The 18,997-nt window shown below is 37.2% G+C and overlaps 1 protein-coding gene across 9 annotated transcripts in view; it reads left to right on the forward strand.

Annotated features, from left to right (window-relative positions):
• Positions 1-18,997, forward strand: part of CSNK1G3 (casein kinase 1 gamma 3) — a 78,006-nt gene that overhangs the window by 12,394 nt on the left and 46,615 nt on the right. For 4 of the 9 annotated variants that reach the window (XM_015653468.3, XM_015653471.3, XM_033520344.1 and 1 more), the window contains exons 2-3: positions 4,539-4,953; positions 8,775-8,815. The exons of 1 other annotated variant lie outside the window; for it this stretch is intronic. In XM_015653468.3, coding sequence (XP_015508954.1) covers positions 4,776-4,953; positions 8,775-8,815 — 219 coding nt within the window. In that variant the 5' untranslated portion in view covers positions 4,539-4,775. Of the gene's footprint in view, positions 1-2,348; positions 2,407-4,538; positions 4,954-8,774; positions 8,816-9,162; positions 9,274-18,997 lie in introns of those variants that run through there. 4 more of the 9 variants (XM_015653470.3, XM_015653473.3, XM_033520345.1 and 1 more) reach the window with 4 other exon arrangements.

The following is an 18,997-nucleotide window of genomic DNA, read 5'->3' on the forward strand; positions in this document are numbered from 1 at the left end:
CCTGTGGCCCACTGGGGTCTGGGCCTCGGCACTTTCCGGTGCCAGAGGGGCTGATAAGAACCTAAGCGGACTGACCCACGCCACATGAAAAGGACTTTTTCCTGGGTTTGCCATTTCATCAAACAGCTAAAGATTTTATTGTTTAATATCATTCAATTTCTGTTAAATAAACAGTTTTTGTCACTTCTCTCCAAGGAAATCACTTTTTCCGGAACCAGTTGGAGGGGAGGGGCTGCTTGGATTTGCTTTTCTGGGGTGACCCCATTTGGAGGTTCTCTCCCAAATTTGCCCTAAACGAGGACAAAAGGCTAGGGGTGTTCTGGACCTGTTTGTGCCAGTTGTATGATGCTCCCAGTTAAGATGTGACAAATTGATGTTCCTGTAAGGACAAGGACAGTTGTTTTGAAGGTCTCCCTTAGTTCCTCAAAGAGTAATTCTCTGGAATCATTGTCCTGGCTAGGTGGCCTATAGTAGACTCCTACGATGACATCCATGTTATTTTTTTGTCCCTTAATCCTTACTCAGAGACTGTCAGGCTGCCATTGCCATTTCAGGCTACATTTCTGCCCTTCCAGCTCTCCTGCCCTGCCTGTCCCTCCTGGAGAGCTTGTTACCATCCAGCATGGCACTCTGTTCAAGGGGCTTATCCGAACAAGTTTCATTTATTCCAGTGATGATTCTCATGCTGTGTGTGTTGGTGTAGGAACATTCTGGGTGTCATCTGTTGTAGCTGATGCCTCATAGACCAGTTTAAGGATCTCACTAGCACTCAGTTCCTTGAGTTTTGGAATACCATCCCAATTTCTTATCACTGTCAAGTTGTTTATGTCCTTTACCTTCCTCCAGTCTAGTTTAAAGTGGTATTAATTTTTTATTTTCCTCTGTAGCTCTTTTACTACTGTATGATTTTCTTATAAATAAAGTGTTAGTATACTGATACTAGCAGTAATGTGTGATCTTGTAATTACTATGTGAAGGGTAATGCTTATGTTACCTAAGGGAGCAGTTATGGCTACATGTTTCATTTAAGTTTGTCATTCCTGGGCAGTGGAATGTTCTATTTAGCTACTTTAATGTTCTCTTAATTAGTTTATTTAGGAGTAAATCTGGAACATGAAAAAGGAATGAGGTAGATAGTAAGTTTTTTTTTTTAGAGGTGACTTGCACACTTGAGTATGAACATTGTCATGACAACACTTTGGAACATGTAAGCTCGCATATAACTACAATGGTGTTCCTGGTGCTGCTGCAGGATCTGGCATTTGAGAAATGTATGAATAAAGAAGATGCTTAAATGAGTTGTTCTTTTATTCTGCCTTATGTAGTATCCTAGAGAGTTGTTGTTTTACTTAGTAGGGTTCTTATGTGGCATATAGTCTTCAGCAGAGTTAATTGGGACATTTTCAAGCAGAGATTTAGGGAGCTGTTTATATTTATACCTGTAATCTACGGATACTTCTGCAGGTGTTAGGTGTGTGACTTGCCAGTCAATTGAAACTCTGTTGTAATTTTTCTTAGTTGTCTTCACTGTGCTTCTCCTTACTTTTCATGCAGTCTCTCTACAGCGCTTGGAGAAATCCTGTCAGATTGCACCAAAAAAATCAAATCTCTGGTAGCTATTAGTTGGGCATGTCAATTACTTTGAAAGTTACTTGCTTTCTTCCAATCTTGTTTTAATTTTTATCTTCAGTCTATATAGATTATGGATTTAGTTTATAATTGAGATCTAATTACTTTTTCTTCTATGTAATACCATTTTGACTTTTTTTTTGGTAGCTTCTTTTGTGTTCTCTTCTTCATACTTGAACATAGTCATTTCACTATGAGACTATGAGACTGCTTTGTCAACTTGTTTTTAATGGTGCGTTTGCCATTATCCTGATATTTAGTAATATATTCTTTTTAACAATTATTTAAATCCTAACAATAGTCCCCGATGTTGGGCTGCAGTTTATTGTTTGTGTGCTCGTTTATGTAGGCAGAAATGAAAAAATGAAAATTAAACACAAAAACAAGCTGTGAAATGAGGACGGCTTTTTTTTCAGACAGATTGCCCTTAATTGTCTTATAACAAGAAAATGATTTCCCAAATAATTTAGAATGCTTATACTGTATGTATTCCTTTTACACTTCTGATGATGCACACCTTTGAATGATGTCTGATTTTTGAGTCTTATGTTGAGTTATGTTGAGTCTGTGAGACAAATCTGCTGCATCTTCCTTAATAGTCTAGGAAAACAAATGCAGTTCCAAACACTGCACTTTTGTTCTGTATCAGAAATTTTATATACTAGGTAATTGCAAATGCTACATAAATATGTCTTTGCCTTTTGATACTTTTTCTCTAGAATGTGAGCATTATGGTGAAGAAAAGATATTGCCATTGACATTATAACACTGTCATAGGTAAGTGCAATACAAATAAATATAACCACGAAAAGCTTTTGCATATTTAAGGTAAATATATCATAAAATATTTTACAGGAACTTCAAAATGAGGAAAGTCATAAGCACTGTCTTCATTGCAGATGATTTTATTAGGAAAATGCAAGAGAACACCTGTGTCCTGGAGAAACTGTGACAGGAATAATTCCATGTCTCCCATTTGATATGTAGTGTGGAAAAAGTGTGAGACTTTCTGTTGTGTTGTTTGTTTAGCAGGTATCTTATAAGAAGTTACAAATTTCAGTTTATGTAAGAAAGCTTACCTAAAATGTAACTGGAGTATCTGTCCGTTCAACAGGAGGAAAGGGGAGTACATGAATTATTGTGCAATAGATTTGTCCGTTTAATAGGCACATTTCTGGAAAGCAAAACTGATGTTGTTCATAGTGTATTTGGAACACTAAAAATTCTAGAATTGTTTATTGTTTTTTTTCTGAAGAAGCCAGTAAGATGTGGAACATAAGTCTTCTTTCTTTCTTTGGTACCTAAATATTTAGTCGTATTCTGTTGCATCAGATGTGCTGACCTTCATTCTAAGAACTGAATGGTGACTTTGAAGTTCTGCTTCAACTCACTTAATGTCTAGCTTTTTTATTTCTTCCCTAGCTTTTGTAGCATAGTGGGTGAGGGAAGATTATCTGTTGTTTCCCATTGAGTCAGTTTCTTTGAGATCTGTGATTTAGAAGGTAACTCTAGGGTATCTGGTGGTGGTGCTTGAAAACCTGCAAGATTATGTAGTAATGTGCCTGTCTTCTCTTAAATGCTTCTGTCTATACTATAAAGCACCACAGCTTTCTTTACTCACTGCTGAAGTCCTTTTCTGTGGCATTAAGCAAGTCATCTTGGGTTGTAATCTTCATTTGCGTTTTTTGATTGCTCTCAGAACAAACCTTTCATTCCCCATTCGACAGAAATGTGGTTGTATTTCTTTGCCAAACAAATTTCCATGTACTTCATTGTTCAGGTAATAAGTCAGCTGTTGATTAGTGATTTTTAAATGTCATTGACTAATAGCCATGCTATAACTATGTTTGATTTAGCAGATACAACTATTCATGTGACTGTTCATATTATTTAGTATATTTTCACTACTACCTCTTTGATTTTTGTTATTTTGTGATAATCTGTGATGTGAGTAATAGTTTTAGTTTGTGACAAATTGGTTTACAAAATGGAATTGTCTTCAATTCAAAGTGTTAAAAATAAACTCCTGGTGACTACTTTTAAAATAGGCTGTAGCACATGAAAATTGTGTTCTCCATTAGTTCATTGTATTCCCAACATTGAAGCAAATGTAGGAAAATAATTTTGGACAGGTACTTAACTCATTGTGAAATTTTGCCAGCGTAGAACCTTCTGAATTATGGGGTTTTATGCCACTGTCATCAAATAGAAAACCATATCAGGTGTTCTTACAGCTGAGATTTAAAATCAAAGCTTTCTTGTGGTTCTTTATTACTGTAGTAAGATAACATTGTTTTTGCTGAAATCCAGTGTAGGAATTAGTGTCTAGGCAATGATGCTAGACAAGGAAGAAGGGGAAGAGGGAAACAGATTTATGACAGAAGTATAGTGGGGGGAATAAGTAAATACAGTTTATTTTTAAATTCTAAGAGTTACTGAAAGAATTCAAGTCCTTGCCGTGAGTTTATAATTTGTGCATCTCAGAAATTACAATTCAGAAAATACAATATATTTCTATAACGTCAGTAACTGTTTAGCTTGAGCATTTGGTTAAAACAACAGATACTGTTTGAGGGAAAATAAATAAAATGCTTTCTTTTGAGGAGCTGGCATAAAGTGAAGTGAGTGTGTCCAAGTGTCAGTTTTAAGTGTTATAAGGCTTTTTTGTTGCTTTTTTAAAAAATAACTATTTCTTGAAGTGTGGAAATTTTAGCATACTTCAGTCACAGCAGTATTTCTTGCTGTTACATACTAGAAATAGAGAAAATTAACCTGAAAGTAGTGCTTTTCATAGATCTCTAAAGCAAATGTAATTAGATATATCTTAATTGTGTGACTAATTGAAGGGAAAGGTAATTTTATGAGAAGAATCTTAGTGTCTTGAATAACTTTTTTTTTTCTTTTAACAGAATTCCTCTAAAGAATAGGAAATATTGCTGGTGTTGTGCATTCTGGAAATACCTTAACTACAGATACCACCAGGGCTTTGCAAACAGGAAGAACATGCTGCTGTTGTCTGCTTACTGACAGTAACCGTCTGGCCACTTCACTCATGATGTTTTCATTCTCACGTTGTCCAATTGGAATTTGCTTATACTGATTTTTAAAAAGAGGAATAAATCAAAGTGGAGTACCGTAAACTTGACATGGAAAATAAAAAAAAAGACAAAGACAAACCAGATGAAAGAATGACACGGCCTAGTGGGAGATCAGGCCATAATCCACGTGGAACTGGTTCTTCAAATTCTGGAGTGTTAATGGTTGGCCCTAATTTCAGAGTTGGTAAAAAAATTGGATGTGGTAATTTTGGAGAACTACGATTAGGTAAGATCCTCATTTCTTTATTTCAGTTTACATTATTCAAGGCCATTTTTATGCAGTCTAGGCAAGAAAAATTCTCTATAAATACGGTGCAGCTCTTCAAACTGCCTTGAACTTCAGATGTGCAAGGCATATTGGGTTTATCTTTCATGGCTTTACCCTAGCCAGTGCAAGCTTGATGCCATGCAGAATCTGTATAGCAGAATACTTGCTGGGACTAAAATGTTTTCTAACTGTGTGCAGTACTCCTAAATTCTGTCAGTTTTCTCTTCCAAGATGCTGGAAATTACATCATGGTTATTGTAGCAATCTTTTCTGACTTCCTGAGGTACTTTATTGAGGTATATTTAGGGCTAAATGTATGACGCACATCCCTGTCCTGTAGGTCTGGCAGAGCTGTAGAGATCTGTAGATCTAGTAACCAGGTACTACAGCACTTTTAATAACAGGGAGCAGGGAAGTTCCTTGGTTTCTTTTCTATTGTAGTGAGGCTAAATATTGAGTTGCTGTTAAACAGGACAGTGAGAAACCATCTGTAGAGAAAATTTGGGATAATTCAGTTGCTGTAGATTTCTGCTGAACAGGTGGATGAAAATCAGATGGTGGAGAAGGCACAGACTGAGGAAGACCTGTGGAGTTTTGAAGAATTTGGGCAGCAAAGCTGGAAATGTTAGCATGTATTAAAATAGACACTGATGGGTGTGTGTTTTTGGAGGACTGTTTGTTTAATTTTGGGGACTTGTATTTCCAGGAGTGACATGATTAGCCAGGATTTTCAAGATGTGTAAGTTCAGGTATGTGTTAATAAATACAGCTTGACACTTAATGGCAAGAATTCAGTCTTGTATTGTTAGAAGGCTTGATTTAAAGTGCTTTGTGCATTAAGTAGAGGTGGGTTCCAAAGTTAGATATTTGAGAGGATGGTGGGCTATATAGGTGTTGTTTGTGTTGATCTTTGCCGTGGTAGAACTAAGACTCATTGCCCTTTAGACAATATTTGTGATATAGTGCTTGCGTACAATATAGTATGTTTTAATACAGTGAATTCTGAGGGCGGTCAGGATGTAAACAAGCTTAGCAAATTAATACTGTAGAGGGAGTTAAAGAAAATATTAAAGACAACATTGCTGCAGCTCTGACTTAGGATACTTAATTTGGCAGTGTAATAGGTACTCTTGTTATTTCTATTAATAGTTAAGCAAAATTAATACATTTTGACATTTACAATGTTGCATACATACCTTTACAGTCCACAAATCAAGCTGAAATATTGTTCTTCCTCACCACCCAGATTTTTGCATGGTGCCTTCAATTCTGAATTTTTGTTTCAAACCTTTCAATGAACTAAATCAAACCAGCAAAATTAATTTTACGTAAAGGCAGCTGCAAACTAGTAAAGTTAATTTTTTCTCTGTTATTCTGATCAAGAAGTACAGAACTGATTAAAAATCAATATCTGATTATCTCATTTACTTGCAGCTGTTACAGTGAAACAATGTATTTTATTTTAAATACAATATTAAATTACTTCAGACTTACAGTTTCACAGTACTGAAATAAAATAGAACAAGTAAGTAAAAGAAATAGGAGGAAGATTATGGGGGTGTGTATTGTCCTGCAGCAGTCACCAGGACAAGTGCAGCCTTTCTCATTTTAATATCTATGGGTTTTGCTTATATTCTATATATTTCAAATCCCTATTTATTGTTTTTTTATGAGGTAAGATGTTTTAAATGTAAATTACTGACAACAAGAGTTAATATTGCTATTATAGATTCTGATTTTTTTTATTTGCTTTGCTACAGTATCAAATTCTTAGAGTGCACTCTTTCTACAAAGATGTACACAAGCACTTCGTTTTTTATATACGCTTCTGCAGATGGGAATATGTTTCCCGCATGTCTCCTAAAGTTAGACCTGAGGGACTTAATGGTGGAATAAAGTTATAGAGTGATGAAGTTGTGCCCAGAAGATAAAAATTCAGTTATGTATCAGGCTGCACTTTGACCTGAGAAAAAAGTGGTGGTCAGACTTCAGTAGTGGCTTGTGGATCAAATGGGAAATTGGCCATCTGTAGAAAATTACTATCTCTGATGTTCAACCATTGGCTGGCAAAGGACTAAACTGGTTTGGATATTGAGGTGTTAATTTTAAGGCTCTTTGTAATAGTTAAATTAAACTGATGTAGTTTAGATGAACAGATTAGGTAGTAAGAGAGAATTTGTTGCTGTTGCAAGTGATGCATCACTCAGTACCTGTTGTGAATTTATGGACAGATCAACAGTGCTGTCATATATGTGTATCTGCTGTATTTTAAAGAGACAGTCGTCCTGACTGGCCACCTGGAAAATTAGGCCACCTCCTTCTGATGCTACTTCAGAATAAGCATGTCATTACAGCTTTTGGAACTCAATATCCAGTTACTTCACTGTAACTGGATTTGTTACTCAGAGTAGGTGATGTATATATCTAAGAGATGGAATGAGCAGGGCTCCTGCAAGAGTTTCTGCTAGTGTCTTATAGATTGTAATGACTTGCAAAGACGCAGAAACAACTTTAAACAAAGTATAGTTTTTATCAAAAATGTAACTCACATCATGATTAGATAAGAAATACTTAGGATTCCTGGGTATCCACTCTAGTCCCTACATAGGTCTTAGAGTACCCTTCCTTTTGTGGGTCAAAAAAGATTATGGCATGCTGCTCATATACATTATGTGTTTGTTGTTGTGAAGTCTTCAGGTAATTCGATTTTTTTTTGTGGAGTTGGTCCACTAAGAGATGCAAGCTCTTCATCTTGTTTTGGCTTTACAAGAGTACTCTATTTGTTAGAAGAATCATTAGCACTTCAGTCTTTGACTGTTGGTGTAACTCACTCGGTCAAAGCATTGTCATGGATTCAGTTCCTCTGTGGGACATTCACTTAACAGTTGGTCTCAGTGATCTTTGTGGGTCCCTTCCAAATCAGAATGTTCTATGATTCTGTGCAACTGTCTTCACAGGGAACTTTTTAGATTTGGTCTATGCCTTTTCCCCATTTGATTTCTTTAACAAAACTGAGCTAAACATAGGAAATTCAGACCCGAGTAATACTACAGAGAAAAAAGGAAGATTATCATTAAGAATAATATACACTAAATGCATTTGAAGATTGTCAGGAAGCAAAAAGTATTGGAAATGACTATTTATCCTTTATTTGCTATTTTTTAATTTTTCACGTCTAAAACTTGTTTAACATTTTAGTCATTGCACAGTTCAATGTGATGCTTATTGAAAAAGTTCTTACCCAGTTACAGAATCCCTTTTAAAGCAGCAGATGCTTTTCCAAGTGGTGTAAGCCCATCAGGAATGTTATTGTCTTGTCCTATCTTTTAGGTTGATAAATTTCATGACTGAGGAAAAAAATAGTCCTCATTTAATTAACTAGTTAATTCTAGTTTTAATTAGTAGCTGATGTTTCAAAATTGTATGGTAATCTAAAAATAAATTTCAAATAGTTTTCAGCAATAATGATGAAAATATAGAATATCACATTATGGTTATTGTGATTTACCAATTTTCAAACTTTTTTAGTACATAAAAATACCACAAACTCAGTGATATATCTGAAACTCTCTGTGAAATTTCCACCTCTTACACCGTTCAAGGGAAAATTGTTTTTAGAATAAAGTACTGGACTAATAAACCCACATTTCCTAAGTCACTGCCAGAACACCTAGCACTTTAGATAAAAAAATGTTTTGAAGACTTTCTTGGTGTTTAAATGGCATTTACTTGAACAGAAAAGCCATTGTCTCACATTCTTTTTTTATTCTTTTTTCAAGGAAAAAATTTATACACAAATGACTATGTGGCAATTAAGCTGGTAAGTTAATATTTTTTTAAAGGATTTGGGATGAGAAACTTAATTGGAGTTTTCCTTTCAGAAGTTAATGGTTTGATTTCTTTAATTGAAACCTTTAATATTTTTGTATGATTTCATTGAATTAGATAAAAGCAATTAGTGATAGATATAATTGTATAGTTTGGCCATATTGAGTAAAACTAATTTTTAGTTGTTGTCACTGTTTTCAAGGCTAAATCTATGTTTCCAAAGTCAGTGATGGTTTAATGCTGCATCAATGATGTGCTCTGCAGCAGTCATCTTTAGTAGATTCCTTTGCTGTCCAACAAGTAGAGGAACAACATATTTACTGTGAATCTTGGTATCAGGTGACTAGAGGGAAACTCCAGAAATTCTTGTGACTGCATGTGTTTCAATGTCCAAACTCCTGCCCCCAAATAATTTTCGTCTCTAGCTGCCGGTATTTACACATCACTTTGGTAGGTAGACATGTTTTATTTACAATGCTGTGTAATATGTTTACTTCTCTTGCAAACATGATACTTTTGGATATTGTGTTAATACATCATTGTTTGGCTTTTTCTCAGTCATCACAGCTACTTTAGTAACACCATAATTTGCCTCTGGATTTTTTTAACTTCTTGGTAAATTACTGTTTTCATAAGTTAAGTCCTTCATGGTGAAATTCACTTGGTTACTTTTTATCATTGAAGGACCTTTAGGACTCCAGTTAATTTCTTGTTGCCGCAGTAGCACAAAACTTTTTACATAGCATAGTATTGTTTCATAAAGTGAAAGGTAAACTGTGGTAACAAAAATGCAGGGCTTTAGATCAGAAATCTGAAAAGCATTACAAATACAATAAACTCCTGAAAAATACTGGTATCACTCTCCTTGCTTTGAAAAATACTTATTTTGGGAGTAGTAAAAGTTTTTAAAACATGCAGATTATAGCTTGAGAGGGCAACATGGGGTACAGTTCCAATTAGAGGGACTGTACCCAATACCCAAACAATAACCCCAAAAGAGGGTTATTGTGTGTTAAATCAGATTTAGACTTATTTTGTTTTAACGTATCTTGAACTTATTCTGTATGTCTGGTGAAAGTTGAAAATAGTCTGAGATTTCTTCTAATTAAAGGCTCTCTGCTACAAAGCACGTTTAGAAATATATTGCAAGATAGTGTTTTTTTTTAAGTACTAATTATTTGATCATGTAGAGAAAGAGAACTTTGTTGTCTGTTTGCTTTTGGTAAAAGTGTTTTTATTACACATGCAACTTCCTGAGCTTGGCTACCACTTCAACCCATTTCAGCTGATGATACTGCTTCAACAGATTATCAGATACTGGTTCAACAGATGATACTGCTTGCTGGCAGCATTATTTGTTTGGTTTCCAAATATCTCAATTATAGAGCTGTTTGTTCCCAGCTGAATAAAAAGCTTGAAGTAACTTTACTGAGTAATTTAGTTTGAAGTCACTAAAGAACCAATATTGTTTAGTATATCTATAAATTACAGCAAGTGATGAAAGGACTCTTAATGCGTAGTGGACATTTCCATTTGTCCTCTGATATGAGTGGCATGAAAAGCTGTAATATCTTTGCAAAGAAAAACAGATGAAGGAATCATAATGAAAAACAGTGCTGGAGCTTGCATCATCAAAGTAAAATAAAAATACATTTATTAGCAGGTAGAGCTAGTGGATTCTTTTAATATGCTTCTCCTTCTTTCATTTCAGTACTTATTTCAGATACTGATTTCCAGACTGCTTTATTTCACAAGATAAAGTCTGCTAAAAGCAGCTGCATCAAACTAGGATTTATTTGGATTTTGTATTTTTTCTGTTCTTCTGTTTGAGACAGTGCCAGGGCTTTTTTCTAGCTGTTATAGATACAGTGGCATATCATCCTTTTCCTTTTTAAATGTAAGCTTTTGTTTACTCTGGCACTTTTACTTTTGTGCTTTTAGAGCAGTCATTAGGTCTATTCTTAGTCCTTGTTTTGTTATTGTAAATGAGACAGTCTTAACTTCCTCTCTGTTTTGCACTTGTTGTAGTTGAAGTTTAGCCTTCCTGAATGGTGTTACTAGAATTAAGTTTGTTATAGTTTAAGCAATTACCCTTGGCAGGTGGGGTTGTTGTAATCTGTCCTGCAGCATCCTAAAACTGTATTTGCATTCCTCACGGTAGTATTGTTGACCTACTGTTGTCTTGTGAGCAGCAAGACATCTTCTATGTCAAATGTTTTGTGTTAACCATATACTCTAGTGCAAGAGGACTGTGTGGGTTTCTCTCAAGTGCAATGAATGGCTGTGTTTATACAGCAGCTTGCAGAAGTGCTTCTGATGCTAAAAGTAAGTGTTTCCTACAAGTGCTCTTTTGACTCAAAATTTTTAATTATTTTGGATTAATATTTCCCTTGTGGATGAAATTATATAAGCATGTTCCTGTTACAGTGCTTAGAGTAACTTCAGAACTTGTGTAAAAAACAACTTAAACAATTTTTGTGTGTGAGGTCTGAGGGTCGTACAACATATGCGTTTTAAAGTATAATGTTTATATGTAAATGTATATTTATTTTGGTAGAACAGCTGCAGTTCCAGAATCTTCCCCTTCATTTGACTTAGTTCATTATTTCCTGTTCTGCTTGGGGACATACTCCAGTTTGAGAGGTCTGAATGGACTTTTTAAAGAACTGTAATTAAACTCTTAAGAGTTGGTCTTTTACCGGTTTGATGCTGTGTAGTGGTGTTTGTGTGTTTCTACTGGTCAAACTGATTTCTTGTGATCAGATGATTCTTTTGCAATAACTATTTGGTGTGTAAAAGCTCTACCTTTCCTGCTCACCTCTTCTTATTGTTAGATTTTCTACTTTTTTTACATGACCCTGTACTTAAACCTCCTATTCACTGTTCAGCTTTTCCTTGTCCTGAATTCTTTTTCCCTTTCCCTTTGACATATTTTTCCACTGCTCAAACTTACCTTCTCTGCAGATTGTTAACCACTACCAAAAGACTAGCTGAAGGAATTTCTGCTTCTGCTTGAACATGTCATGAACCATCAGTAGGGGCCATGATATTCATTATAAATTCTCATCGGGATTCAGCAAAGACACTGGACATATTTTAGGGAGCTCTTGTGGTTTTTTGTGTGATTGCCTTGTGTCCAACAACCACTCCACTGTTTATACTTAAAAGGTGTTTGTTCACCAGCCCTTACATTTGAAGACTTTCACAAGAGCTGGGTAGCAAGCCTGTAATTTTTACAGTACACTTTAATAAACCCTCAACTCCATCAACACACTACTCAAAGGTGCTGGCTCACAAACGACAACATTTCTCATCACTCCCACAAATACACTTCAGTAGGGATTATGGAATAGAAAATTATATACATGATATAAATGATAATAAACATAAATGATAGCCTCACAGAGTGAGGGATAGAGAAATAAAAGCAGAAAAGGTAGAGAACAAGGAATATCCTTGATAATAATCCTTTGATCCTTCTTTGGTCTCATAATGTGGGTGGTCCAGACGTGGAATTGTGACACAGTGAGAGAGGAAAAAGAGAGCAGGGGAGCCCAATCTGCTTCCTTTCATAGTTAACCTGGTGCAGCCTCTTTTGTGAATAAGATTTTTGGTGCTGTTTTGTTCTTGGATGCATAGCCAGCCCTTGGATCCCTCCTTCAGGGAGTGAGTGCAGAGTGGGGAAGTGAGTACAAGTCTCCAGGTGGAGCAGGGAGTTGGCTCAGCACTGTGCTGCCCCACCTCAGTGAGACCCTCTCTTCCAATCACAGCTTTCCTACCGGAACAGTCAGAATGTTTGAGACAAAACATGCTTATGCTAGGTCCACCACACCACCCAGAGGCTCAAACATTCCTTACTATTGGTTGGGTGTATGGTTCATCTTTGGCTGTGGTGATCTCTGTGTATTGGACAGTTGGCTAGAAGAGGGAGGAAACAGAAGACAGTATGCAGCTAATTACAGTTGCAAATAAAGTCTGTGCTCATCATTAAAACCGGAAATCCCACCAATATTACAATCCCCATTTGTGTACAACACTTTCCCCACCCCATGCTTTAAAACTGGAAGAAATCTGATGTCCAAGGCTTGATTCATCGAACCAGTTCTTTGGTTGCAGTGTTTGGAATTGTTCAGCAATTTGGTCAGCAGCTTCCTTCATCTTTGCTCAGCCATCTTCAGTTGAAGTTGTAGCATTATGGATGGTGACAGAGCATTTTGGTGAGGCTGAGCATGCCCCACATAATGCTTGATCAGTAACAGGTGTGCTGATGGTGCATCCATCTCCAAGGTGTTTTCAAACTGAACATTGATAGGACACAGGGAAGGAATTCAGATGCTGCATTTCCGTCTGGCATGGTATTCTAGTGTTAGGAGTACGATTTTCCTCCAGGCCAAGCCCAAAAGGGCTGTATATTTAGTCATTCTTCAATTATGAGTGTTGGTAGGATTTAGGATAATTATTTGTGGCTCTGTGGCAGGCTAATTCCTGCCATCTGGTACTACACTGAAAAATGTATGGGGTGTTGGTCCTATTAAAATTCTAGCAAGTACAAGTATGTCTATTCAAAGTTCTAATAACAAGTATGAACCCTGTTTCAGGGGAGGTCTTCAAGGCGATTATTACAAATAGTAAACATCACAACAGACAAATGTACAGGCAACAGAAAGAATCTTAATTCCTTCCTGTGTGAAGCAGGGCTTGGCAGGGCAAAGCCCTTGGCTTTGAGGCCTCCATATTCTTACAAATTCTTGTTTTAGCTCCCAAGCTAAGTTGGAGTCTTACTACAATAGTTCTTGTTTAACAGGATGAAGGTAAAAGAACACATTGTTGAAACATCTTGGGTAGGTACAGGTTATAAAACAGCAGCAACATGCAGTCAAAATGCCTGATGTTAACATCAGTAATTGCTTTGTCATAGTTCTTGTAGGAAAAGAAAAAGGAAAAATGCCTGGTTCTAACAGTGGTTGAAAAGGAGGTACTATATACTGGTGTGAACACAATGCTCTTTAGTGCGGGCATTGGTAGCGATGAACAAATAGCTGCTGAAAGGCTTCTTAAAGAACTGCTCCAGTAGTGAAAAAATCGGCTAAAACTGATCGTCCTGGGTGGTGCTTAAGTTTAATTTCATCTCTGTCTTTCCTTTTGTGAAAGATAGAATTGATTCCATTTCCCATGGCCCATTCCTGTACTGGAGCAGTAAAGAGACTGCCATTGACTCACTGGATTGAATTTGGCTTGGATAAATACCTGAACCACTGCTTTAAAACTGTGCTGTTGCCCATGCCTGGACTAACAGCTTCCAATTGGATTAGTCCAAACCTCTGTATTTGAGGTGACTTCCTTCTCCATTTAACTTACCTTGCAATAACTTAGATATTTTGGTTACCTTTGGCACTGTTTTGTAGCAGTTTGCTGACCCTGTCCGTCATCTCTGGTTTCAGTTTTAATTAGTTATCCAGAATCCAGATTCTACATCATGCATTTCATCATGAAAGATTTACTCATACACATCCTGAAGCTGTGCCTGAGGCCTGCTAATACAACAGCAAACAGCCCCTCTGCCTCCTGCCTTTTTTTCCTGATTTCTCTCAGCAGCAAGCAGCTCCATCTCCTGAGGCCTGCTCTCCCTCTCCTGGCAACCTAAACTCCTTGACCAATAGGCAGCCCACTGGACAAGGGACCAGGACTCAGAGGGATCATTTACCTGTATGAAAACTTCAGATTCTCAGTATCCCTTGGCCTCCTCTTCTGCAGCTTCTTCTCTACAGCAACCTCTGCCTACACTTCTGTCTTTACTATAGCCACTTCTCTGGCTTCAGCCTCTTCCACAGCTCCCTTTGTCTCCTTGCCCAACACTCATGTGGTTCTCTCCTTCTCCTCATTCTCATCCCTCACTACTTTTGATTTCTTTCTAAAAAGAAAACCTCACTCTGTTTCTAAAATTCTGGCAGCCTAATCTTGCCTCTTCATTTCACATATTTGTTCCTTGTCTGACCCCTCGTGTAAGTCCTTGTAGTCTCAGGGACAGCTTCTCATCCCTACCATGATACCCAACATATCTCTCAGTATTTTTTCCTGCTCTGTAGCCTTGCAGAGCTCAAGATGTAGTAATTGGGTGAGGTCTCTTTATCTATTCAGCAAGGATTCCAATTTTGCTCTTTCTTTTTTCTCTCTCTATTCAGACATCTCTGTAAGTGGTCAGACAAATCTCATGGATGTTTTTATAAGGACTCAACCAAGACTTCCAAATGCTTTTGCAAATGTTTTGCAACCAAATTTTATAGTAATTTGTCTCTCTTTTGCTATCTAAACATTTTAGTAAAAAAAAAGTCTGTCTCATCTTGCTCTCTGTATGAACATTGTTGTAAAAAGTCAACCAAATTTTGTACAAATGTCTCTCTCTTTTTGCTTTCTATCTAGACATTTTAGTAACGAGTCATTACTCTTTTTATCCTTTTGGGTTTCCATCAGCATGACACTCAGTGCTCCACATATGAAGATGAGTATATTCCCATAATGGGAAAGGGATCCATGCTTGGCATTTCCTGGGCTGTCATGTCCTGCTTCTCCCTGTTCCTGACCCATCCTGTACCCCAGTCAGAGCAGGAGATATCTGAGCCCATCTGAGCTAAAAATAGCTAAAGAGCTGTTCAGTCCCTCCCAGTCTCATAAAAGTTCTTTCTGTGATTCCAATTTGTTACAAGCCATTGGTAGGAGTGTGATGTTTGTTGTAAATTCTTACCAGTCTAATGAAGCTGCCAGACCACATGGCTGGGGAGCTCTTGTGCTTTATTGTACAGTTGTTATAATTGGCAACCCCCACTATTAGACTCTGTCATGGGGTAGCTTTACCTTTAAAGCAAAGCTGAGGAAAGAGGGGAAGTTAGAAGTGCTGATGGCTGATGGGAGTTCTTCCTCCTGACCAATTATCAGTCATTTCCAAGAATTGACAGCAGTTTAGGCCATTGAAAAGTGGGATCAACTTGTGAACCCTACCTTAAAGTGTAAAACCAGAGCTCTCTGAGTTCTCTTTGTTTCCTGGCGGTGAAAGGTAGCAGAGTTCTGGCCTCTTGCTCTCTGCCCGGCCATGCGGCCGGGCAGGGGCCAGGCCGGGCCTGCTGCATCTCCCGGCTGGGAGATGGGGCCTGCGGGGGGCTTGCCCCGAGCCCTGTCCGGGCCGGGCCGGTTTCTGGCTTGGCTGCAGCTTTTGCCGTGATGGAATTCACCAGAAACTGCCGAGTGAAGAAGGAGAGGAGCTCTGGGCCTGCAGCAAGCAGAGACGGTGACCACACTCTCCAGAGCAGCCATGAGGAACTCTCCATCACAGACGGCTCCAGTTCCTGCACCAGCCGAAGCCACAGAACTACCTACAACAGCCTGGGCAAGATTTTAACTCTTTCATTACCCAGATGAGACTTGCGGATTAACTTTTTTATCCAGAGAGGGAAAAGGAGAATGATCAACATGAAAAGAGACTTTATAAACTACCAGTGACAAGAAAGAAAAGAAACTTCAAGAAAGGTAGAGAATTAAGAAGATGCTTTAATTTAGCTGAAATGTCTTTCTGTTAAACTATGGAGATGGACAATGAAGTCCTAGAAAAAACTCCTTTAATTCATGATAAGTATGCAGGGAGGAATAAAGTATTCAAAGTGTAAACTTGAGTAATTATGGTATAGTGAAGTGCTGGGAGATTTAAAGCCTTGAAAAGCAATGAGAAAACTGTTGTCTAGTGAAACTCACAGAAACAGATGAAGAAGACTTATTTTTTTAACTTTGAATACTCATCCTTAAAAATGCTATCCCTCGAATCATGACCCATACACATCTCAGAGTAATGTGAAAATGGGAGGGGTGGGCTCTGATAACAGCAGCTCTGAGCAGCTGATATCAGGGCAATGGAAAACTATAACAAAAAATAGTTTTCGTGTGAGAAACTCCATAAATTAACAGGAAGAAACTTCTGTTTCTCTACAAAGACAGGTAAAAAGACTGTAGCAAGAATTGAGACTGTTTTAACCACCAAAGTTCCAAAGTTTTTGTCTCTGTTGTCATGTGAACGAGAGAATAGTAAATAGATAAGGGATGAAAAGGTTTTTCTAGAAGTTTATTCTGGTGTCCTTATTCTTGTTGTTTGTCAATAAACTTTCTTTATTCCTTTTAAGTTTTATGCCTGTTTTGCCCTTATTCTAATCCATATCTCACAGCAAGAAAAAAGTAATTTTCTTAGTTATTAGTTTTAAACCACGACAGACTCAAAAGGTGTTGGCTAACAAGCCCTTCATTTTGTACAGTGGGGGGAAAAATATTACAGTTGTGCTTTGCCCCGGTGGGAAAAAAGAGAGAGAAGACGTTCAGCATCTATAGATTCCTGCAGTTGGTGCTGCTGCATGGATGGTCCAGAGCTGGAAAGATAAGAAAAAAGTGGGCGAGGGGCCCAATGTGCTTCCTTTTATAGTTGACCTGGTGCAGCCTCTTATGTGGATGAGACTTTTCATGCTATTTTGTTTGCACATCCACGGGCAGCCCTTTGAGCCTTTCTCTGGGAAGTCAGTTTGTGGGGACTAAGCAGGAGGAGGAGGCTGGCTCAGAACAGTGCGACTCCATCTCCATGGGACCCTTTTGTTTTGATCACACTTTTCCTGTCATAACAGTCAGAATATTTGAGACAGAACATACTTATGTGTATTACTCCACAGGACTGCTTTTGGAAATACATCAATTTTTCTTTTTTTGGGTGAAAAGATAGGAAGTTACAAAGTAGTCTTTACTGCTTTTAAACTTTAAGCTTTATTTCACTGGTTCAGTAGTCCACTCTTAAGATTTAAATTGCTAAAATTATAAGTTAGGGATGTGTTTGGAAAGAAGGTTGTGTTTCACTTCAAGGTTGTAATGTTTTTGCTCTCTTGTTTTTGTTTTTAAGGAGTAACTCCTTAAAGGTGGTCTAGAGTCACACCTTTTCAGAATCCTTCTAGGATATATAGTAAATCCAAATCAAGTGCAAGTCTGTTTAATCGACTTGGTCTTTTCCTGTAAAAAGAGCCTACTACCTCTTAAATAATTTTTTTCCTGAAAATGGCTTTTGTTTGCCGTTGCTTCCAAATCAGTAAAGTGGACACAGAACACAAACTGAGATTGATTCTCACTGAATTACTAAAACCATGAAAAGTAGGTGATAGCTGAATGTTTATATTGTGCTTTGGGTTATTAGACTTCTTGAACACTTCTAACCTCACAGTTCAAGTAAACTACGTTTTCAAACCCCTTTGACAGGAAGTAACTTGAAAATCAAATAGTATTTTATTCCACATGTTTGGGACAAAAATAATTGTAAAAAGAATTCATAATGAACTTGAGACAGGTTTCACATTTCAGGTGTCTTTATTGTTAGAATGTATATGCATGCCATAGAAGAAAAAAGGGGGGTAATAAGGAGCAGTTGTTTCTGTTGCTCAGGTGACTGGGGCTCAGTAAGCTGCACACTAGGTCTTTGATGGCAGCAAAAGACCCATGTTCCTTATTTAGAGAGAAATGGTCTTTTGCAGGGAAAATAATTTGTCTGTTTTAATAATAAAGCTTTGAAATAATTAGATGGGAATGTAGAAGCAGAATAGGGAGGGTTGTATACTGAGCTTTGCCGATTCCAGAGCAATTCTTGTAGGATGCTTCTGTGAAGACCTGGGCTTATTTAAGTAAAGAAAATACACTAGTTTATTTTGGTAAGAGGAGAAGTTGGCTTCAGTGCACTCTGGGATTAACATGATGTTTGAACAGGTATATATTCTTAGGCTTATTTTTAGATGGTGAAATATATTGAAACACTAGTGAAACCAAAGAACTATGATTTGCCATTTCTTTTTTTATTACTTAATTTTCTTTGTAGACTTGTAGATACAGTAGTGTATTCTTCACTCTTAAGTTATGGTGAAAGATTACATTTAACATTCTTTTATCTTGATTTATCTTTTCCTGTTCTTTCTGTTATGTACAGTTATTGCATACTGCAGAGTGCGATGTGCAGAAATAAAATAATTGTACATGAAACTGTTATTGTGCTTGCCCTTTTACAACTTTGGTTGAATGGTGCGTTCCCTTTGCATGTTTGGAATGACAGGAAAATATCTAAGCCTTCTTACAAAAATAAGGCAATTCCTAAAGGCTGTCATTCTGTAAA

The sequence above is a fragment of the Parus major genome, chromosome Z (genome assembly GCF_001522545.3).
Source record: "Parus major isolate Abel chromosome Z, Parus_major1.1, whole genome shotgun sequence".
NCBI lineage: Eukaryota > Metazoa > Chordata > Aves > Passeriformes > Paridae > Parus > Parus major.